This window comes from Artemia sp. Qi Xiang Cuo, chromosome 19 (assembly GCF_049724085.1).
Source record: "Artemia sp. Qi Xiang Cuo chromosome 19, ASM4972408v1, whole genome shotgun sequence".
In the NCBI taxonomy this organism is placed as follows: Eukaryota; Metazoa; Arthropoda; class Branchiopoda; order Anostraca; family Artemiidae; genus Artemia; species Artemia sp. Qi Xiang Cuo.
The window spans coordinates 33,114,839-33,139,470 of NC_142812.1; the positions used below are offsets into that span (position 1 = coordinate 33,114,839).

Genomic DNA, 24,632 nt, shown 5'->3' on the forward strand with positions numbered 1-24,632 from the left:
AAAAAAAATTATAAAGTGCTTCCATAGAATCGGGGTTTTCTCGATCAGGTCCGTAGAGGGGTTGTCGGGAAGAGTTAAACTAGGATGAAAGAACTGAAGCTACGCAATAAAAATACTTAAGAGATGTGTTATCAGAATTGACTTTTGTGACTAATTTAGTTTCCTTTACAAGACATGCATATCTGGTGATGTTTTTGACTGGTGTGAGTTACTTCATCACTGTATTTTTTCCTGCAAAACATGTGCCACAAATTATCTTACCGTTGTCGCTTGTCTATATGGGATGTGTTCATATTCGTCGACAGTTGATGTCTCAAACTGGTTTCTCCCTAGATGTTTCTGGTAAGTTTATTCTTTGAAACTTCCTGGATTAAAGTATTGAAAAATTGAAGCAATTAGAATGAATTTTAATTAATTTGCGATAAATTAAGCATATCAGAGGAAATATTTTGTGTACAAGTTATCTGCTGTCTAACATACAATCTGAAGTAAAATAATAAAAATAATATTAAAAAAAGCAAACAGAGTGTTTTAGTTTTTGTTACATTTACTTATTTTCTGATTATTCTCATTTAATAAATATTTTGGCGCAAACTTATTTGATGAAGTATATCCTAAATGTAAGAGCAGATATAGAAAATCCCAATAAAAATGCTTCAGATGTACATTAATGTATAAGGGTATTCTTGACTAACTAACGATTGGGGGTGAGGGGGTACTATTAAAATAAGTAAGAGGTTTTGATATAACTAATGATTGCTACTATCGCTGCAACCTAGTAAAGAGCGGACTGCAAACCATGGCCTACATTAACCCAGTATTTTTGGGGGATGAATTATCATAGCTGGGGAAGGTAAAGGTTAAAGAAAATAATTTGAAAATATTAAATTAGTGGTAATTGTAGAAGAGTTGCTCTCTGATGGAAGTACATAGAGATAACAGACCGGGACTAAGAAGTGAGAGTATTTACTTCCCGTGGACTTGATCTAATACCACCCAGAAGTGTCACTAGCAAAAATGTTTGGGAGGGGGGGGGGGGGGTAATGTGGTTCTCCGACAGGCTCCTTGTTTTTACCGACTGTTTCGGGAGACATTGCTATTAAAATTGCTTCATATTTTGTTCTTTACATACTAAGGCTGATCTTCCTTCATTGAATTTATGTCATATATTTCGGTCGGCCCATTTGCCCCAATAAAATAAATTAAGACTGAAAAAGCTTCGCACCACTGTTTTACCCACTTGAATGAGCCCTCTCCTGATCTTGTAGGATCATCGGTTCGGTACGATCTCCTCTGGGAAACAAATAGAAAAAACAAATAAACACGCATCCTTAATTTTTCTTCTGGGAAAAAAAAATGCAAATTTCCACATTTTGTAGATAGGATCTTGAAATCTCTTCAGTTGCGTTCTCTAATATGCTGAATATATTTATATTATTTTCATTAATATCACCTGCCATTTTGAGGTGTTTCCAGATTCTTAGAAAATCAGGCAAATTTTTTCAGGCTCGTAGCGTTTCATGTTTGACATTAAACTTTATGGACTTTATATGTTTGGAATCATCATAAAAAACCAATTCTTTTGATGTATTAATTTTTATTAAAATTCTTTTTTAGAGAGGAGTTACTATTGGCCCAAATGGCTTCTTACTCACGGTTCGTTGCTACGAACTGTTTGATTCTGCATGTATTCTGGGACATAGATAGAATGTTTACTTCTTCTCTTCATTCTTTTTATTTGTCTCAATTTCTCTTTTACTGCTCAATTTTACATTTGGGCAGAATTTTCCAAGTTTTTTTTTGTTTGGAGGGGGGGGTAATACGTCGCACCCCAGTATCTCTAAGTTTAAGTAGCGTTTTGAATAGACTGTAAACTGAGGAAGAATCTCTATTTAATAATGATAGTAACTGTTATTTCAGCTAATCCTAATAGTAGAAGCTTATTTTAACTTAAAATTTATTTATGGTTCAAGTTTTATTGGAAATCTTGAAAAAGATCCTGATACTCCTCGAAAATGGTTTCGGATTGAAATAAAAACTAAGTCAAAGCTTTCATAGGGAAACTACAGTTCCCCGTCTTGAACAACAAAGAAAATTCACTTTTCGCATGGGAAAACAGTGATGTCTCATTTTTTACAATTTTTTTTTCCTAGGGGTGATCGTACTGAACCCTTGGTCGTAGGATTTTGGAAGAGGCCTCATTTGAAAAAAAAACGTTTTCATATCTAATGCCCTTTTTCAGTAACAAAAGAGATCTTGTCTCAGCAAAGTCTTTTTTTGTGTCACTTTATGTCACCAAACATAAGTTTTGCCCAAAGTGGGTCAACATGATTGAGGATAGAAACTCTGAGATAGGCAATCGATTTTTCATGGTCTAAAATCATTAACAGAGGGATCTGAGACCCCAACTTGATAAACTGATATCTTTCAATTGACAAAACTGCACGTTCACATACAGTATAATATAACACACTTAGCTTTTGTTAACTTGTGCTAACTTCTTTAGTTTCTTCGCCTTAGTTAGACAAATTTGTTTTGATGAGATTTATTGTGTAGGTTTTTAAAACCTGAAAACGAGCATAAAATAATTCAAGATGCAAACAGAGTCTTTCCGATGGAATTAAAAAGTGAAGTTTAAACTTAAAACGAGCAAAAATAGTTGTTTCATGTTTTATGCAACTTGAAAAACTGATACAATTAAACTTCTTGTGCTATTTCCATATATCTGTAGAATTCTCTAAAACTAGTGCCTTACTGAAAATTGAGCTTACTTGACTTTTCTTTTTTTACATCTGCATCCAGTTGAGGACTGTTTTCTGAGGACCTTTTTTTGTGTGTGTCAGGTCTTGTGTTTTCAGTAAGGTTCTAGTAATACAGAATTTTACACTTATAGGGAAATATCATGAGTCAGTTAATTTTTACCAGCTTAAAGATATATTTGTGCAAAAAAAAACATTTTTTTTTGGTTTTAAGTTTCAACTACGCTCTTCACTTTCATCAGAAAAACTTACAGTCAAGAAACCAATTTTATTATAGATTAATTTAGGTGTCCAAAACAACAACAATAATTTATTTGTAACCCACTTTAGAATATGTATAGATAGTGAAGTAACACAAAAAAGAAAACTACCTATTACACGATTTTGATGTTAAATTCTTAACACAGCGAATAGCACGGTCAATAGAAACGAGGGACACGTGGCTTTGCGAGATCCTCAAAGTTAATACATAAGAACAAAGACCAGCAAACTGAGAGTGAACAGGATAATTCATAATATAAAACATCTTGTTATAATATTTAATCCAAGAGGTATTACATATCCCATCGGCAGTAGAAGATCTCTTCGAAGATAACGCTTAATTTCCAACTTCGTTTTTCGCTTAATGTCGAGCTGGTGGCCCTTTAGGAGTGCTATCCAAATTCTAGGCCTAAGCCATAATTTTACGTGATTTTTACAGTCTATAAACCTGAGTCAGGTTTCCATATTGAACTTCTAGTCTTAGGCTTAAAACAGCAAAGCGGGACAGCCGCTTCTTCAGCTGTTTTAAGTAGCACGCAATCTGGCTAAGATACACGGTGTTACATGTTTCTTCCCCCGAAATATTCTTCTCCCCCCGTGGACCCTCCCCCTCCCCTCCAAAATATTTCCCCCGGGCAATTCCTCATAAAATTCTCTCCATATGTAAAATTGCGCGTCCAAACAGAAAGAAAGACAAATAAAAGGAATTCCGTTTATGAATCCAGGAAAACTTCTACCAGAAAATTTCCTCCCCACTGAAAAATCTCCCACTGGAAGTCCCCCCCCCCCGCAGAAAACTCCCCCGTGAAAAATGCCTGTATGTTTCCCAATAACAAATACCACATGTAAACAGTGGACAAATTGTAAAAGTCACTGCCCTTTCCCTTGGGGGTATGGGGGGGGGGGGGAATGTCATCCTCAGGGATATATTTATTGGACCTGATCTTTCAATTATGCTGAACCAAATGACTATCTCGAAATTTCAATCGGATGTCTTTGGGAAGAAAAGGAGCACGGGGAGAGGGCTAGTTGCCCTTCAAACTTTTTGGTCACTTGAAAGGGCACTAAAATGTTTAATTTTTGTTACGTATTGAAAGGTAATTTGACTGATCTGAAACTCAATATAGAGAGTGTAATAAAGTAGATAAAACAGGCGTTTAAAAATAGCTCGTCCAAGTATTAAAGGGCTAAATAAAGTAAGGCTTGAAATTGTAGCTATATGTTTAAGTAGTTAGTTCAAAACTTGCGTTTGATTCGAGGTTTGTTGACCACTGTCATGTTAATGCAATGCTGTAGAAATAGATTAAAGTATCTTAAAAAGGAAGATTTCCTTCACATTTGTAAGCAACTAGCGAAGTCCAGTAAGGGCGTTAATATTTATGACTTTTTCAGTTCAGCAGAGCTAAGCCCTCATTGTGAGGTATGTCTTGCTCTGTGAACCAAAGATTATTTTTATATCCCATTTACAATTTTTTTTAATCTCAAATTGAATTTGGTTAAACATAAAGCTGGAAAACCACAGATTCACAAAGTTATTTGAAAAAAAAAAGAAAAAAAAAAAAAAAAAAGATTCCTTCCGTTTGAAAAGTAAATGTTCAACTGTCTTAGTGGCTTCGGAAACAAACACCTTATAATGTAAAATGCTTAATCGTTGCCCTAAACATTTCTTCTAGTCTGGCATTGGCTCCGTAATAATAAACGTTGGACTCACAGTAATATGCTTCGATATAGGTTGTTTGGATTTTTTAGGGTTTGGTAGATGGTTCTGTGTTTCAATCAAGATTTTGAGTGTACAATCATGATATTCGTAGGTTTATTCTGTTTCACTGTTGTGAAAAATATTACTTTGCGCTTTTTGTTGTTATTTCAAGGTATGGCATATGATGAAAAGGCTGTGGGGTCCTTGCAGATACTCATAATGGAACTTTTCCAATTTGAGAACTTGGGTTTTTGAATCATGGTGTCGTCATTGAAGAAATGAAGCCATTATGTTTTATCATTTCACTAAGTGTGAAGTGATCAGAAAATTTTGAAGCCCGTTAAAACATTTTCTTTTGAAACATAGGTCGCGTGGTATAGTTAATATGCCTTTAGTGAATGTTTAATTAATTCTCGAATTTTTTAGAACTCTTGAATCAATTAAGTTGCAGAAATGTCTTTAGGAATAGAATTTTATGTCTGAAAATTTGAAAAACTGGAAACTTTAACCTAAGGTCAACATCCATCCATAGGTAAAAGAACTTTGCAATCCTTATTTTGTTCTTTTGAGGTGTTATTAAGAGATGAGGAACCATAAGGGACTCCAGTTCATCGTTATCAGTTGCATATTTTTTAGCATTTGAGATGTTTATGTTGGGGTTCGGGGTCAGTGTAACTGTAAGCTGTAACAAATTTGACTTAGCGGGGTTGCGAGTAAATATGGAATGGTAGTGAATATTTTGACATGAGACTATTATTATGATAACATAGAAAAAACCCCTCCTTTTTTTCTTTAAGAAATAAAAGGTATCATGTGGACATAAACGGTGTAGTTGACAAGTACTTAACGTTTTTTTTGTTTGTTTTTTAACCTTTCACTTCGTACGTTAGGACAAATATCCAACTCTTTGTAATCTAAAATTTTTTCATTTTATTTTATTTCCTTTGAGAAAGTTTTAAATTCATGTTTCAAAACGTATTTTATATTTCAACATGAAACTTTGACCTGTATTTATATTTTAGCTCCAGTGATGGTGGCTGTGCAAAAAGTTACAAGTATCGCTTTTGCTTGGAAAGACGGCTCCGAAAAAGATCAAGATAAATTAACCCCCCTTCAAAAACTGCAAGCTGTCAGGTAACTATATGTTTAAATTTATGCTAGCTAAGTCCAAAATCCTTGCTTTGGAGAAAGAAAGTAGAAAACCTTGCTCTAGAAAATATGAAAAAGTTTTATTGAAAAGTTTTGCAAAATCAAAGCTTAAAGAATAGTGTCATACCGATCTATTAGACATATAGTCGGTGGAGGTAAGGATATTTTCTTTATAGTGAATTTTTTTCCTTTGGTTTATTAACCCTAAGGGTTTGTTGGTTTTATACCGCTTGATGAGTCTGGCGTTCACTTGCTAGTTTTCATCCAGGCGTGGTTTATTGCTGAATAGCAAATAATGAGTCATGGATACGTCAACCGATGAAATCCATTCTCGTTTGAATAGCCAAAACAAGAAAGTAAACCTCATTGTAAGGTAAAAGGTTTTTGTTTCTTGATTGGATCAAACAGTTCGGGGTAACGAACTGTAAGTAAGGAGCAACCCAGTTCAATAGTAACCGAAACTCTAAAAAACGAAATTTTGATACCAATAGATACATCAATAGAATCGGATATTTATGTTGATTTTAAATATACAAGTTTCATCAAGTTTAGTCTTACCCGTCAAAAGTTACGAGCCTGAGAAAATTTGCCTCGCTTTCGAAGAAAGGGGGGGAAACACCCCCTAAAGGTAATATAATCCTAATGGAAATCACAGTATCAGATTCAGCGTATCAGAGAACCCTAATGTAGTGGTGTCAGACTCTTATTTGCACAAATGTGGAATTTTGTATTTTGTGCCAGAAGAAAGATCAGGGATGCGTGTTTATTTTATTGTTCTTCTAGTGGTGATCGTATCGACACAGCCGGTCGTAGAATGTCGCGAGAGGGCTCATTCGAACAGAAATTAAAAGTTCTGTTTCCCTTTTTAAGGGACCCAAAAAAATTGGAGGGCAACTAGCCCCCCTCCCACGGTCATTTATCCCAGTCAGCGGATCAAAATTTTGATATAGCAATTTTGTTCAGCATAGTCGAAAAATCTAATAACTATATCTGAGGATGACTCAATCCCCCACAGTCCCGTGGAGGAAGGGCTGCAAGCTACGAACTTTGCCCATTGTTTACATATAGTCTTGGTTATTGGAAAGTATACAGACGTTTTCAGGGGGATTTTTTTCTGGTGGGGGGGTCGGGAGGAGGGGCTACATGGGAAGATTTGTCCATGGAGAAATTTGTCATGGGTAAGAGGATTTCCATGAAGGAGCCGCTGGATTTTCCAGTATTATTTAAAAACAAGAAGATATTAAATAAAAAAAACAAGTTTTTTCAACTGAAAGTAAGGAGCAACATTAGAACTTAAAACGAACAGAAATTATTACGTATATGAGGGGGTTCGTCCCCTCCTCAATGCCTCGCTCTTTACGCTAAAGTATTTTTAGTAATTTCAAAAGAGCTGTTTATTTTAATTAAGCGGCCTTTGTGATTCAGGGGTCATTCTTAAAGAATTAGAACAAAATTCGAACTTTAGTGTAAAGAACGAGGTATTGATGAGAGGACGAACCCCCTCATATTACGTATATAAGGGAGTTCACCCCCTCGTCAATACCTCGCTCTTTACGTTAAAGTTCCAATTTTGTTAAATAATGGCCGATATAAACAATAATTTGTTTGTGAAATCAAACTTAGGTTATTATAAAGTTATTATTAGTTAATAAAAAGAAAAATTAATATGCAGATTTTTTTTTTATTATTCATGTACGGTGAGCCAAATTCAAAACCTGCATTAATTCAAAAAGCGGGGCATTGAGGAGGTGAAAGCCCCTTTCATATACGGAACAATTTTTGTTCGTTTTAAGTTTTAATGTCGCTCCTTATTTTCAGTTAAAAAACTTGTTTTTATTTATTTAATTTGAAATTAAGGGCTAGGGATTATCTATTACGAAGGGTAGTAGAATTGCTATGGTTCAAAAATATGACCACTGGGACACCAAGGGAAAGAATAATGTGTTAATTGTGCTGTGGGACATTACTGATTCCATTTTTCTTTGGGAAGTAAGAGGAACCTCTCCAAGTTTAGAGAACAAATTTCTTAGAAATCATTTAATGCTGGAGTTATATAAAACATGAAAATACCTCTTAGTGTAGGGACTTCAATGACAATTCTTGTTTCTCTTCCATATTTTTACTAAATAATTCTGGAAAAATAAAATCAAAATCACCAGTTTATCTGCAATATATCAGGAATGGTCTCGGTTATCAAGTTGAAACTTTAAGAGTGCTGCAGGGAGGGGGGGTGTGCAAGTGAGAGTCGAGAAATGTCTTGGGGAAGAGGACACAGCTAAATCAAAAGGCACTTTGTGCATGGAGGCTATCAAAATATTATATCTGCAACACCCCAGGAACGGCTTTGGGGAATGAGGTTGAATTTTCAGACAGTGCAGGAGAAGAAAGGGGAGGGGTGGTGGAGTTCAAATTTTGTATTGGGGGAGAGTTTAAATGTGTTTTGTCTCTGTCCAACCTAAATGTTTAACAGTATGAACTACTCTTGGGCTTAGAATGTATTCACGGTTAAGTAGCGAGCTAAACCAAAAGACACTATGTGTTGCCTGGTTATCATAAAGCTTATCTGTAATATCTTAGGAATGGTTTTGGAAATAGAGTTTAAACTTTCCCTGAGTACTTGGAGGGGGGGGACTTCAGATTGTGTCTTATGGTAATAATTTTTTTGAAATGAATCTTATACTATTCTACACTAATCTTGGGGATTTTAGCTCAAATTCTTGCTAAATGAATACATTCGAGGTCATGTCTTGCATAGATGTTATTATTTCTCATATTTATGTCTTTTCTAGGAAAATCCCGTCAATGCTCGAATACTTTAGTTATATTCTTCATTTTCAAGCCTGTATGACTGGACCAACTGTGCTTTATAAGGACTATATCGATTACATTTATGGGACCAATTATAGAAAACATATTAAATCTGAGGTACTGGAACTTTTAATCAGTGTTTGAAAGCACATAAATTTTAACATCTATACTATTTTTCTCATACTTTTTCTTCTCTCCCTCTTCCTTTCCCTCTCTTTTCTCTATATTCTCTCTCTCTCTCTCTTTCTCCCCTTTTCTCTTTTCTCTCACCTCTCTCCCCCTCACTCTCTTTCTCTCCATCTCCTGTTTTTCTCACTCACTCACTTTCCCGTTATTGCTTCCTTTTTTTTGCTTTCCTAATCTTTATAAGCTAAAAATTAAAAGAACAGTTTGCATAAACACACACAAAAAAAAATCATGACCAAAACATAAATATCTTCAGAGACATTTTTCCCTTGGAAATGAATATTAAGGACTTAAAAAGGGGTTTTGAACCAGTAGGAAACGCAGAGCATTTTAGCAGTCAGCTCAAATAAAGGGAATTATTCACGTATCAAGAGGTTGGAAGTTCTTCATTAATAATTCTAGTACTATGTTGAAAAAATAGTTTTCTCATTGTTTCATTGATTGATAAGCTTTATGGGCTCTGTGTCAATAGCTGAAGAGAAGAAAGATTCAAATTGGGTACAGGACCTGCATGTGCGTAGAAGAATGTGGAAATGGGACTTAGGGCCCACGCCCTTCAGACGTATTATATTATTGCAGTGTGTCTTGTTTTGATGAGGTTATGTGGCTTGCTGTCTGTAATCAGGGCAGAATCTCTAGTCGCTTCATTCAAGGAGCCAGGGACTTAGACGTAAAGTATTGTTTGAATTATAGTTGTATGCTATATATTATGTAACTTTATTGTATGCGATATATTATATAACTATATTATATAACTTTCTAATATAATTAACGAGGACAATCCTCTTAGTATCCCATCCGACAGGTGCTACACCAATGTCCACTAATGGGACTGCTGAACATTTTTTTTTTATTTTCAATTACGGTATTTGAGCTTACTTTATAATACGATTCTTGTCTTTTCGTTTAGATGTGCTTAGTTTTTAAAACCTCTGACGAATCGACCCAGTCGATGCTTAATTTCTAAGCTTAATGTCTCTTCCGTGTTGTGTTCAGTAGTTTAAGAACTTGCATGTTCCACGCCTTCGCATTGTAGACAAAGAGCTAAGGGAGACTTTAGACCATAATTACTGAAATTTGTAACATTTCCTTCTTGAAATTTAAGCAGCTAAGAACCTTAAATAAGACTTTTTGGTCAAATATTTTGAATAGTATTATGCTATTATATGTATATTATATATATATTATAAGTATTTATTGTTTGGATTATAGTTGTATGGTATATATTATATAACTTTCTAAAATAATTAACGAGCACAATCCTCTTAGTATCCCATCCGACAGATGCTAGACCAATATCTGCTAATGGGACTGCTTCTGTTTATCTTTGGTGCTTAGCAACTGTCTTTTTTCTCTTTTTTTCTTTGTTTTCTATTTGAAGCCAAGGCATAATGGAGAGGTGAGATTTCATTGAACGAAATCAGTTCTATTATTTTAAAAGAATTGTCCAATTTGAGAGTCATAGCTACTCCCGCCGTTTGCCCATGCCGTTTACCAAAACTCTTGGAAAATTATAGATCTCCCCGTTCGCCTGCAAGTTCAGGGGACTTGTTGGTCATGTGTCGATCCTAAAACATGGTAGTCTGCCTGAGACTCTAAGCAGGCGAGCCTAATAGGCTTAGGTTACTTGTTCGCCAGTGAGTCCAAGCAAATTCAGTCCCCCCGCCCCCTTGTGCATACAAGCCCAGTCAACATTGTCTGTCATGAGTTAACCGCGATACTTCGATCATTCCTAAAGTTCCATGATTATCTACTTTAGTTCTTCTCCAAGATGGATGGAGGGATGATAGACTATCTATCAACAAGAGAAAATGACATCACTTTTATACATTCCTGAAAAGGGCTAATACCAGTTGTACCTCTCAAAAAGACTATCAACTGTCTTGGCTTTTTCTCCAATTAGCTATGAATTGATGGCAACTTGATTTTAATTCAATTGCCTGGCTGGCAATACTTGCAAATGGGGTTTTTGTGCATCATATATTCTTGAATACACTTGCATACACGATTCTTTGTTTAAGGTATCGCAGTTGTAAAATAGTACTAATGCTACTACTAAGAACGAATTGCAGAATAAAGCCGCCTTAGCTTGAAAGATTCACTATTTACGTCCTCCCACTTGAAGAAGATCTGTTTTTTTTTTTTTTTTTTTTTTTTTTTTTTTTTTTTTTTTTTTTTTTTTTTTAAGCCCACATCTGGGGTGAAATTCGTAAAATCCTTGCTTGAACTATTCCTAATGTTATGTGGTCATTTTCATATGAAGTATGCATAGCCCATATTCTAAAAAGACTTCAAAGTAAAGGCTTCAAATTCAACGAGGCTTCTTTTTTTGAAGCTTGTATGGAGTAATCATGAATGCATGTTAGATTTGAATCGACCGGGAAAAAAATACCGCAGATAACCGTGTCGCCGATTATCTTTTTAGTTCTAAAAATCATTCCCATGGTTTAACAATCAAGATATTATCTTTTTTCTATTTTCTAATTCGAATGGTCTCTATGGTCACCAGGAAAAGAATAGTTACGCAATCACAGAATCACAAAAATCCAAATTTTAAGCTTAGGAAATGATGTCGCTCCGATGTGTTCAAGATAGTCAGTATTTAAATATTACCAACAGTAGAAATGCAATAAGTTAACACGATTATTTCGAAGTTAAAACCCACCATGTGCAATTAAATCGCACAAAGTAAAGCGTTTATAGATTTTGGACCGCAGAACAATTTTGCTTTCGTTGTCAACACCTACAAATCACTCTTTTTACTTTTTTGTAATGGTATTTAATAAAAAAGATATATATTATCCTAAAATAGGGCTTATTTAAAAAACAAAGAATTTTCTTTAGAAAAAGGATTGACTTCCAAGTTTTCTGTTATTTGGTCATTTTTATAAGTCTATGTTCGCTGTTAGCGATGAAAAGAGAAAAGAAACAGTATTCAACTAAATCGTATCAAATTTTAAACAATACAGCCATCCTGCACTGTCAAAAGCCAAAAAAGCGAAAGTAAAAATGAAACAAATGTAGATAAATCTTGTAAATATCTAATTAGACTGTTTAGAGCTTAGTTGAACAGGTTCATCAAGTTAAGAAAAATTTTCTGTTTTTAGTCACGAATATGAAAAATTGGCGTGTCTTTCAGCACATTTAAGAGCAAAATTCTTGTTCTTGGCGGATCTCAAGCTATAATAGAAAGAAAATAACTGGGAAGCCTAGGTGTATCCCCTTCTGCAAGTATTAAACATCTTGGACTTCTAGTTGGTACTAGTGTATAATCTAGCACTACCTCGTGCTTTCATATCTTTATGAAAAGCTTTGTACTTCTCATTTGTTACAAAGTGCAGTACTACAGGCGTTTGCCAGCCAGATTCTATGACTCATTCGCTTATATCCATTCTCCTGCTCTGCTCCCTCTTCGGAGCATATTTACGCGCACTGATTAAAAGAGCATCTGGTGTGTGTATTTCGGATATTCGACATCTCTCCTAGAATCCCCTTTATGCTCCAGAAACAGACATCTAGTCGCCACTTACTGTCTGGTTGAACTGTTCACAGCATATGAGAGTAGCCATGAAATATTCTTGGAAAGACTAGGTCAGTCTCGTATAATTTCCAAAGTAATTATTAGTTACTAGTTTCATTTTTATTTGTATAGTTTTGTGCATGTTTTATTTTTATCTTCTTTTTTTCCTTCTTTTTTTCCTTCTATTTACTCCGTTATAGCACCCTCGTGTGTTTTATGTGTATCAATATTTGAATTAGTAAACGTAAAATATCTAAAAGAACTATATGAACGCAGAAGCTATATTATAATCGTATAGCTGCTTATGGGACATCCTTACATGTCAAGAAAGGAACGAAAGCAAATGTATTCGGCTGAGTTAAAAGCAAGGCTGTAGCCAGGGGGAGGGGTTAGGGGGTTTGAACCCCCCCCCCCCAAAAAAAAAATATTTGTTTGACTCGTAAAAACGTAACAAAAATTGATATAAACAAACTTTGTATGCGTTTTTTTTAGTTTTTTTTGTGTAAACCCACCTACCCCTCCCCCCCCCCGAAAAAAATCGTTGAGTAACCCCCCCCCCTCGAAAAAAAAATCCTGGCCTTAGTTAAAATTCATTTGGAGCTGGGGAAAGCTTCATTCATCGGGGCTGATTCTAGCCTCAGCGGCTTGGGTAGTGCAACTGGTGCCACTTTCGCCACAGGGGTAACACTTGGAGTTACAATCGGCTTTGCAGCTGGTGTAGTTGACAATGGCGTAGGAGGGGGGCTTGTCTCCAATTGTGCCTTGAACCATTATCTATTGAAATAAAACCAAATATATTTAAAATTTGGCATCAAAGTTTTTAAAAGAATAGCTATATTCTAAATTAACACATGTTAGATCTAAAATGTAACAAGTAAAAGATTGGGAAATCGACGGTAAGGCACTTAGAACAGCTCAGTTTTGACAGAAAGTCTCCATCTACATAGGTATTCCAAAATTTGATTTCAAGGCAGAAGAGGCAAATTTGTTAAAATAGTAAAAAGAGGAGAAAAAATGCTAATGCTATACTAGTTTACAGAAAGAACCTTAAGAAACCCTAAATATATAACTCGTAAAGGGCACACATTGCTGAAACACAATTGCCTGGAAAGAGAGAGAAAGGGTCCAAAAGAGAGCCTGATTTTGCTTTAAAGAACATTCGCGTAAGATTAAGTCATCATAAAACCAAATAAAAGTAACGAATTACTCACAATGTGTTTAAAAGAATTAAATTAGATTATATCTACCTTTTTGTGTTTTTTCTTTTGACACTTTTATTCAACCATTTGTGGGTTTGTAATTAATGTATTATTTCTGTTTAAGGATATCCTGGAAGACTCTCCATGTTCTGCCATACCTGTACAAGACCCATCTCCAACCAAAGCTGTCATCACCAAAGTAGTTGTCAGTTTGATACATGCTCTAATTTTCATATGCATTTGTCCGATGTTTTCAGTTGGAAGATTCAAAGGTATTGTCTTCCTTCATTTTGTCTCGTTTTTCATCTTTAAAGCTCTTTTCAAGAACAGATTTGCCACGTCAGTTTCATCCTATCAATGACGACTGGGATTATCTGACGTTTTAAATAACTGAATTGCAAGATGGTGCCTAAATAATCTATCGTTTTTTTCTCAGTTGCATAAGCAGAGAAGCAACTTTGGCCAAAGTTAGGGCAAAAAATGTGAGACAATCATTTGACTAAAATACGAAATTTTTTTCAAGAAATCTACCAGTTATCAAGCGTACGCTACCACGTGGTGGGGCTTTTCATTCTTAAGCCCATTATTACCTCACGAGTAAATTACTTATTATAAAATATTAAAAATCGATAAAAACTAAATTTATGCCTGAAGGTTTCTTGATGAATTTCGTCAGCACGGCTTGAATGAAAATCAAATTTCTTCTATATAGTTACATTTCTTGTTTTGCTCATCTTTCCAGATTTTTCAGTTATGCCAAGCCTTTTATTTGGTGTTTCACTTCCCAGCCACCTTCAGTAATAGTTGCGATTCTTTTCTTTAGACGCCAAGGATATGCTTGCTTGCCGCGTGCTTATCAGATAAGATAACGTGTATTCCAAGCCAAAATATGGCCATGTACACAAACAACATACAATATTAACTAATTACAACACTTGTCACAATAATAAAGAAGAAATAATAACTACTCTCTGCTTTTTGCAAAGAACTGATCAAGATATCTTCCCACTATACAAATAAACTGTGGCAACGTACTCTTCAAGCTATCAGGAAGCAGCAATTCATCATTCCCAAATAATTTTTCCCTTACCCCCCCCCCCAAAAGACCTCGACAATGACTCAGATAATGCTCCCAATTTTTCTCCTCTTCTTGGCAAAGAGGGCAAGCAAACATGCCGTCTTGGACACTTCCTCCTGTCATAAACCTTCAATCTCGAACGAATTGGATGGCAATTAGATCGTATCTGCATCCAATAGGTACGGTATCTAGCCGGTAAATTTAACTTGAAATAGAATTTCTGCCCATATATTATCTTAACCTGTTCGTAATATTTTAAAGTTTCCGATTTCTCTATCTCCTCACCCCATTTCTGTAGAGAGAGAGAGAGATTTATTCTAAGCAAACAAACAATTTAACATAAGTTTAACGGCCACCCCAAGAAGTAAAAACTTGTCCAAGGGGGTGGCAAAAATACACTAACAAAACAAAATAATAAAGAAAACGAAAAAAATAATAATAAACTATCTATATCACAGTCCCCAAACAGCACCACAAACCTTAAACCTTAACATTTTCATTAAATTTGCTATCATATTCATAATCATCACCCCCAGGAGCCATACAAATTTACCAATATCATTATTAAAAAAAAAAAAAAAAAAAAAAAAAAAAAACCTAAAATTCATACTTACTAAAAAGCATCCCTTTAATTACAATCTTAAACGAAGAAATATCACCTAAATTTTTTGTATTTTGATCAAGATGGTTCCAACTTCTGATCCCCCTGTGAAGCAAAGAAAACATCGATCGGGCCGAAACTACCAGTGGAATATTAATCTCTGCAGATGACCTAGTATCATCTGTATCGTCTGGTCCTCCAGAACCCGCTTGCTTTCCTTGTCCAACTATAGCTGTTGACTAGTTGGTCCAAGGCTATTATTCCAAGCGAAAGAAAAACCTGTTTTATCCAGTACCTCCTTGACTTTAAAAGGCCAAGATCTTTTCCTTCGTAACTGAAGTAACTCATCATATGCAGCCTTCAGTAGCCTATTACTGGGTAGCTGTACAACACTTAGTCAAAATTTTATAATTTGGACCATTCTATAGCTTTCAAGAAACCACTGTCCAAGGTCTACTTTAAGAAACTGAGTATAGGTCATTCTGTCCAGCACGTACAATCTCTTAAAATAACATAACTGAACGCTTTCTAACGGGGCAGCGTTCTCATGTCACCAAATCTATTCTCCGTAATGGAGAATTGGCAATATCTTAGATAAAAAAAAAACCGCTTATGCAAAGACAAATTCTTTAATCCACTAATTTTATTCCGGAAAAGTCAAAGTGCTGCAGCTCTTCCCCTATTAAACGCTTCTTTAATGCGGGAGCTCCATCCACCATTACTTTGGAAAATAAAACCAAGATACTTTTTTTTTCAACTACTTCTATTTGTTGTCCTCGAAATACAAATATATTTTCAATTTTCATTTGTAAATATTCCTCAATTAAATCAAGTAATATATGTAGCTCCCTTGCCAACTTCGCTACCAATGCAGTGTCATTCGCAAATAATAACACCGAAAAATGTATTTTTTCAAGACACACCTTTGGAGCCCACTTTTTTTCCAGAAACTCCACCATATCATTCAAAACAAACCGAACAGTCTCGGGGACATGGCGCTGCCCTGCTTCACTCCTTTTTTAACGTCAAATAGCCTAGAAAGTCCCGAACTTGCGACTCTGGCCGTAGCCTTAGTCCCTGAATACACAAGTCCCTGGATATATTCTGAACGTTTTATAGGCAGCAAAATAGCGCTACCTAAGTAAAGAGTGAAGTGGTCTCCATGTATTATTTATTTATTTATATTTAGCTTTTCACCTAGCCACTTCGTATGGAAAGGATCGTCGTATAAACTTCGGATGTAGCCCATTCGATTGGGAACTGAAATTTAGTGCCCATTTAAGAGTTAAAAATGACTGGATGGCAATATGCCCCCCATCCCCCTACAAGGCTCTTGCGGCCTTCCCCCCAAAGACATCTGAACAAAATACTGATATAGCCATTTTGTTTAGCATAGTTGAAAGGTCAAATAACCATGCCTCTGAGAATGACGTGACTCCCCACAGCTGCCCTTGTGGCAAGGACTATAGGCTATGCAATTTATCCATTGTTTACTTGTAGGACTTATTATTAGGAAAGCGGGGCGTCTTTGATCCTGTGTCACTAAACAGGAATCAATTTAAGTACACTATGTGCATACTACCACTACTACTACTAAGATCCTAAGGGTGAAATTTATAGGCAATGTTGAGGGGGAGGCTGAACTAAATCAAAACCCACTATATGTGTGCAGTCTGTAAAAAGGTTGGATTAGCAATATCTCAGGAATAGCTCAGAGCATTAGGTTTAAACTTTCTGGATAGTTTGAGGGGAATGTTGAACCAACCAAAAGGCACTGTGCCTATACTACAGCTAATACTAGTACTACTGCTACTAATACTGCTGCTACTACCTCTACTATCACCACTGATCGTACTATTGCTACTGCTACTCTTAAGGCTAAGATTATAAGGATGGAACTTTAAGGACATATTAAGGGGCTATTGCTGCTTCTACTACTAAGGCTAAGAGTATTAATGTAAAACTTTCAGTTAGTGTTGAGTGGGATGTTAAACTAAATTAAAACACACTCTGTGGATGTAGGTTGTCAAAAGAGCGTATCAGCTATTTCTGAGGAGAAGATTAGAAAATTATGTTGAAACTTTCAGGGCGTGTTGAGGTGGATGTGAACTAATCAAAAGGGACTATGTGCATACTGCTAATACCACTAATAACACTACTGCTGCTGCTACTACTGTTACTAAGGTTAAGGGTACTAAGATGAAACTTTTACGGAATGTTGAGGGGACGTTGAACTAAATCAAAGCAGACCATGTGCATGCAGGTTTTCAAAAGGGTGTATCAGCGATATCTCAGGAACGGCTGAGAATACTAAGCTGAAACTTTCAGGAAATATTGAGGAGATGTTGAACTAACAAAAGGCATTATATGATACACCTAAGATTAAGGTGGTAAGAGTTAAAATTTCAGAGAATATTGAGGAGAATGTTGAACTAGATCAAAACTCACTTTATAGGCAGGTTGTCAAAAAGGCCTATCAGGAACCTCAGAAACAGCTTAGGGCTGGGGTTCCCAACCTTTTATACTCTAGAGCACATTTTATAATATCGGTAGTTTGACGGGCACCACTTATTATTAAACGACAAACCCCTTCCGTAAATTCACATTCCTATAATTTATTTCCTTATACTCATCATTCATTAGTATAAGATAAACCAAAATGTTTCAAATAATAAAATTATTATTCAAAATATATGCACTCAGAGAAATGTATTTACAAAACGTAAACAAAAGCGTGTCAACGTGATCTTTGGCATTGTATATCATTGACCAGTGCCTCATAATTAGGAGAGAATGATGATAATCCTGTTAGCAAAAAACCATAAAGATGCTCAACTATGAGCCAAGATCTATATCTGGATTTTATTAAGTTCATGTTTTTAAAAATTTGCATAAATATGTCGAACAAAGAAATGATTGAATATTATATGCTACTTTTATCAAAAATGGGCTCTTTTGTGTCCACGATATTCCAAAAGTTCTATGGTATTAAGGTTTTCAGGAAAATATCGTTCTTAAGGCCCAACGTTTCTAACTCTAGTTCTTCTTTCTTACTTTGAACAAAATCTGCAATATATGCGGCCATTTCTAATAGCCAACATTTATTTGGCAAGTAAAAGTATTGATACAGAAGAAAATAATTGGCTTGATATTTGTAAACTTCAAAAATATCTCTTCATATTGTTTTTTTCTACACTTGAAGATGCTTAATTCATTGTTACCTAGCATTTTCTTCATTTGTGGAAAATGCACGAGAGAATTGACCTGCAGATGTGATATTAACAATCCAATTTAGCTTTAGATGACTTTATAGAGATTATCATTTCAGCTACGTTTTTGTCTTTCCCCTAAACTCTAAATTTAAAGAATTCATTTTTTCCATGATATCTGTGAGACATCTCAAATCAATCAGCAAGTTAGATTCAGCTTGTTCATCATAACTTTATCATTTAAAAATGTTTATTATTTCTTCAATCAAACTCACAAATCTTGTAACCTTTGCTTTACTGAACCAACGTATTTTCAGTATGCAGAATAAGATTACTGTCTTCATCTTCATTGTCTTCTAACAGAAAAAGAATTTTTTATAACTACTTTCGTAACGCGTTCAAATGCCAATGTTTTACATCACATAGCCTCTTGGTGGATAATACAGTGGTAAGACATAAAGTTTGAAAATGCTTCGTCCTTCTTGCAGAGGCACATAAATCCTTTGTTTTTATCTATCATTACTGGTGGTTATCGCAGACAGCTTGTGCAAAGACATATTTATTGACTTTGCATGAGTTCTGAATATATTATAAATATCCTCATCCCTTGTCTGTCCTCTCCACAGTATATAAATTATAGGCAGTATGATCTTTCCCTATCTCACCCATTATAAAAACCCGAACCGAGGTGCGAGTGCTCCAGAGAACGTAGAAACATAAGCGAAATTAGATCTTTTCACAGGTAGACGAGTCAGATTTCTCTTGAACGCGAAACTTGGCTTCAACGTTTGAACACTAAATTTTGAAGAAACTAATTTTAAATTAATTTATTCCAATACATATATGAAAATCGGTATTAAGTAGTGCAATGTTATTATTAGATGTGTTTAGGAATTAAAAATAGGTTTCGAAGTCTATAGTTTGTTTCAAAGGCATTTTGAGAAAGTTTCTGCCAAAATACGTGTTTCAGGGTAATTGGACCGCTCATGGCAGATCAAATGAGAGGAGCTGTTTGTATGCGCTAATACAAGAATAAGTGGGAGGATCTGTTTGTTCGCACCGAGAATGAAGAACCAGAAATTATCTGCGGTAAACTTACTGCTATATCTTTATACTGTGGTCATCTCATAAGTACTATTTCAACATATCCTCTTTTACCGTGAAGTTACTAAATACCATGCTCACCATAACTGCTAACTCTGTGGTGTCTGATACATGTGTTGGGCTCGTCAAATTGTAACTAGAACCAGTCACAAATTTCCAAGTCAGTCTTCAACTGAGTTTGTATATCTGTTGAAATTGCGGGTACTCTTCTGGTGACGGGGTTAAGTCTTTTATTGCTGAGACAATCTTACGGTTCCTAAAAGATCCATCAAACAAAGAATCGGCATCAGTAAAAATAGTTCTTTAAACTACCTACCGTCAATGAAAGGTGTCTTCTTTTTTGCGAGCATGTAAGAGATTTTGGAAGAAGCAATGGTGGCCGTTTCAGGTTTTTCAATATGTCTAGTGAAAATGCCTCATTTTTCAGTTAGACTTGATCTTTGTTGACATATTTTTTTTTATTTCTTGCTTCAAATTGGATAATTCACATCAAAAGTAGTGTAAATTGTCTGAAAGTAATGTTCAACATTATGTTTTTTCTGCACGGTAAAAAACAATCGCATTTATTTTTTAAATTAACGAAACAATATGACTCCTCCCATTCAGTGTTAAAATTATAGGTTCGCGATCTTTTACTCGGTCCACTCATTTTCGGCCTAAAGATGAATAGTAGCTGATACGTCCGATCTACATTATATGCATATATGAATTATAACAAGGACTATAACTATCTACTCAATCATAAAAGATTATCGCTTATTAATATTATAGAATACCCACCTCTAGGCCAGAATTGACGCACAGGCCCACCAGGCCCGGGCCTAGGGGCGCACAATGCCGAGGGGTGCAAAAAAAAAACACTGAGTAATTTTTTTTCTTAACAAAAACTGGACTGATGTGATTTATCGTCCAAGTGCCAGATGTACTTTGCTGATACGCTGCCTGTTCACGGAAAAGTGATTTTAAAACACCATTGGAATTCTGTAGCCGCTTATAAATTGTCAGATGTCTCCCAAGAATGGCAGCTGAGAGCTCGGCATCATCCCTCTCTTGTATTACTTTTGGCTCATCACTCATCAGTTGCCTTCTGCTCAGAGCTTCCAGTATCCTCGAATTTTTTGGGATTTCTCCGTAAATCTCTGTGTCTCCCCGAAAAAAAAATGCTTGGGCCTAGGAGTGCCAAAACACTTGGGCCTAGGAACGCCAAAGATTTAAATCCGATCTTGCCCACTTCGCTTTTAGCCCGTTAAAAATTTTCAGAAGCAATATCAAAACTCCTAGTTCGTGTTTCGTTAGTTGACGACGATGTTTCCTAGCTACTGTCGCGACCCGATCGGGCAGCAATCATGAGAACAACGCGCCTCCACGCTAGCGTGGGGGCTAGTGAGGAGTACAGTCTGGATCGTTGATAGACATGTTGCGACAAGAACTATCAGCAAAGGAACACCTCAAACATACAATGTCGCAAAAATACGAAAGTGTTTAATAAACCTAAGCACTCAAAAAACAAAATTATAACTCTAACAAATAAATAAAAACAATGCACATTTTTAATTAATGTCTATAGAAAAATCCTGTCTCGGTTGAATAGTGGCGGGCACATACGTTTCGTTCCACGGGCGCCATGGTGCTCGCGGGCACAGGATAGGGAACCTTAGGCTTAGGGTATTAAGTAGAACTTTCAGGGCTTATTGAGGGGGATGTTGAACTGACCTACAGGCACTATGTGCTAACAACTACTTCTGCTGCTAATACTAATGCATCTACTTCTGCTGCTGCCACTACTGCTACTACTAGCTCTAAGGCTAAGGGTATTATGATGAAACCTCAAGGGAATGCTGAAGAGATGTTGAAATAAATGAAAACACATTATGTTCATAATTCAAAACACACACTAGTACTAGTACAGCTGCTGCTTCTTCTGTTACTAAGGCAAAGGGTCTTAAGGTGAAACTTTCAGGGAATGTTTGGGGGGATGTTGAACCAAATCAAAATACATTTTGTGCATGCAGGTTGTCAAAAGTACCTATCAGCAATATCTCAGGAACGGCTTAGAGTGCAAAGTTGAAACTTACAGCAAATGTTGAGGGGGATGTTGTGTGCAGCTATAAAAGCTATTGTGTGCATACTCATACTACCTCTACTACAACTACGACTAAGGTTATAAGAGTGCAACTTCCTGGGAATGTTGAGGTGATGTTGAACTAAATCAAAACAGACTATATGCATACAAATTGTCAAAAGGGTTTACCATCAATATCTTGGAACAGTTTAGAGTTTTTAGTTGAAACTTATAGTGCAGGTTGAGACTGATGTTGAAACTAACCAAAAGACACTGTGTGCATGCTAATACTACTGCTGCAACTGTGACCGCGACTACTTGTTACTGTGACTACGACTGCGACAACTTGTGACTGTGACTGAGAATACTTGTGCCTGCGACAACTAACGACTGTAACTACTTGTGACTGCGACTACTTACAACTGCTACTACTTTTGACTGCGACTGTGACCGGTGACTACTTACCACGGTGACTTCTTGCGATCATGGCTACTTGCGACTGCTACTACTGCTAATGGGATTGTGTCTGTGACAGTGACTGCTACTGTTACGGCTGTTGTCACTGCTGCTACTACAACTACTAACTATTGAACTAAAATAAAAGAGTTTAAGGGCATCCAGGTTGTAAAAATAGCGCGTAGGTGCAATATCTCAGTACTAATAAAGGATACTAAGTTGCAAGCTTCAGGAAATGTTAATGGGGGTGTAAAAGTAAATCAGAATACAGTTTGTGTATTCAGATTGTCAAAAGAATGTCTGTGCAGCACACTAGGAACAGCTAAGGATAATAATTTGGAACTGTTGGGGAATGTTCTTGGGGATGTTTAACTAAGTCAAAAAACAATACGTGCATCCAAGGTTATCAAAGGGCTTATCTGCAATATCTAAGAAACGGCTAAGTTTATTAAGTTGAAACTTCCAGGGCAAGTTTGGGGGATGGTGGAGTGTTGAACTAAGTTTTTTTTTTATGGTATGACAAATAAAACTAGCAGCTCGAACCAATAATTGTTTTAACTAATATTAAGAATATATAGTTACTTATAATTAATGGTTACGAATTTACACAATAAAGTAGTTTGTCCTCAGGGATTCTTTTACAAAACATATTTAATTGTTCCTTTTCAGCACTACATAATTAATTATATATACGCAATCAAAATTATTATCGAAAAGTGCTGAACAATTCAATTTGGTGTAACAGTTCATTCTTAGGCTTTCAATACTCTTGTAGTTTATGTTACAAGTCTTGTAATTTTCGTTGTTCATATATCTGTGGTTTTGCCCAAAAGCTTTTGTTTTGGTGTTTTCGTGGTGCAATTCCATGTGTCATAGTCAAATAAAGGCTTCCTACGGAATCCAGTGTTTCAAGCTATGCTGTTTGTGTCTCAGATTGTGTGAACCAAATTGATTGAACTTATCTGCGTTTTGCTTTATCACTCTATGCCTAACCTGTTTCTCATTAGAAGAAAAAACGAATTTAATTTGTTTTTTTTTTTTTTAGATGAAGAATTCTTTGTTAGCACCACGTTTTACCATCGTATGTTCTATATCATAATTGTCACGACACTGGCGCGATCAAAGTACTACCACGCTTGGCTCCTCGCTGACGCCATTTGCAATGCTTCTGGGCTCGGATTCAATGGCTGGGATGAAAACGGAAATACGAAGTGGGATCTTATATCGAACGTCAAAATATTGGATATTGAGGTATTCTTTTTCTCTTTATTTCGAAAATTGCTTTGATTAAGTGAAGAGTAATGAATATTGAAGAGTAATGAAGAGTAATGAAGTGAAGAGTAATGAAGAGTGGTGTTCACAAGTGTATTTGTTCACACCAAATAGATGTTGTAGCAGTTTTGTGATAGGTGTTGTTCTTTCAAGATTGTCTGTCATATAACTCACCAGCCGTGCTGAAATGATTTACTTAATGTGAACTGAAAAAAACGAGTATAAAACTTGGCACAAGCAAAAATTGGCTTATATGCTATGTCAGACGTAAAACAAAGTGAATTTATGATGATTAAAGAAATAAAATCTAAGACGACAGAAATAATAATAAAACTTAACTAATTACATTAAATTGGAAGTTTGATTTAAACAATTCATGTTTTTCATAAACAGTTCGTGGTAACGAACTGTAAGTAAGGAGCGACCCGGCTCAATAGTATCCGAAACTCTACAAAACGGATGCATCAAAAGAATCATATTTTTAAGCTGATTTCAAATATATAAGTTTTATCAAGTTTAGTCTTACCCATCAAAAGTTACGCAAGAAAATTTGCCTTATTTTCGAAAAAAGAGGGAAACATCCCCTAAAAGTCATAGAACCTTAATGAAGATCACACCATCAGATTCAGCGTATGAGAGAACCCTGCTCTAGAGGTTTCAAGCTCAGATCTCTGAAAATGTGGAATTTTGTATTTTTTGCCAGAAGAAAGATCACGGATGCGTGTTTATTATTTTTTTTTTTTTTTTTTTTTGTTTTTTTTTATCCCAGGGGTGATCGTATCGACCCAGGGGTCCTACTCCCACGCTCAATTTTTTCCCAAAGTCACCCGATCAAAATTTTGAGATAGCCATTTTGTTCAGCATGGTCAAAAAATATAATAACTATGTCTTTGAGAATGACTTAATCCCCCAGAAGCCCCGGGGGAAGGGCTGCAAGCTATGAACTTTGGCCAATGTTTACATATAGTATTGGTTGCTGGGAAGAATACAGAAGTTTTCAGGGGGGATTTTTTCTGGTAGTGGGGGGAGTCGGGGGTTACGTGGGAGGATATTTCCATGGAGGAAGTTTTGATGGGGGAAAGGGACATTGCAGTGAAGGGAGTGCCGGATTTCCCAGCATTATTTAAAAAAAACGATCAGAAATTAAATAAAAAAAACAAGTTTTCAACTGAAAACTTTTCAACATCAAAACTTAAAACGAACATAAACTATTACGTATATGATTGAGTTCGTCCCCCAGTCAATACCTCGCAATTTGCGTTAAAGTTT

At 35.8% G+C, this 24,632-nt stretch overlaps 1 protein-coding gene across 2 annotated transcripts in view; it reads left to right on the plus strand.

Moving 5' to 3' along the window:
- The window catches only part of oys (lysophospholipid acyltransferase 6), a 105,000-nt gene that overhangs the window by 66,019 nt on the left and 14,349 nt on the right, over positions 1-24,632 (plus strand). For both annotated transcript variants that reach the window (XM_089105598.1, XM_089105599.1), the window contains exons 4-8: positions 173-342; positions 5,742-5,853; positions 8,658-8,793; positions 13,706-13,853; positions 23,137-23,342. In XM_089105598.1, the coding sequence (XP_088961724.1) occupies positions 173-342; positions 5,742-5,853; positions 8,658-8,793; positions 13,706-13,853; positions 23,137-23,342 (772 nt within the window). The remainder of the gene's footprint in view (positions 1-172; positions 343-5,741; positions 5,854-8,657; positions 8,794-13,705; positions 13,854-23,136; positions 23,343-24,632) is intronic.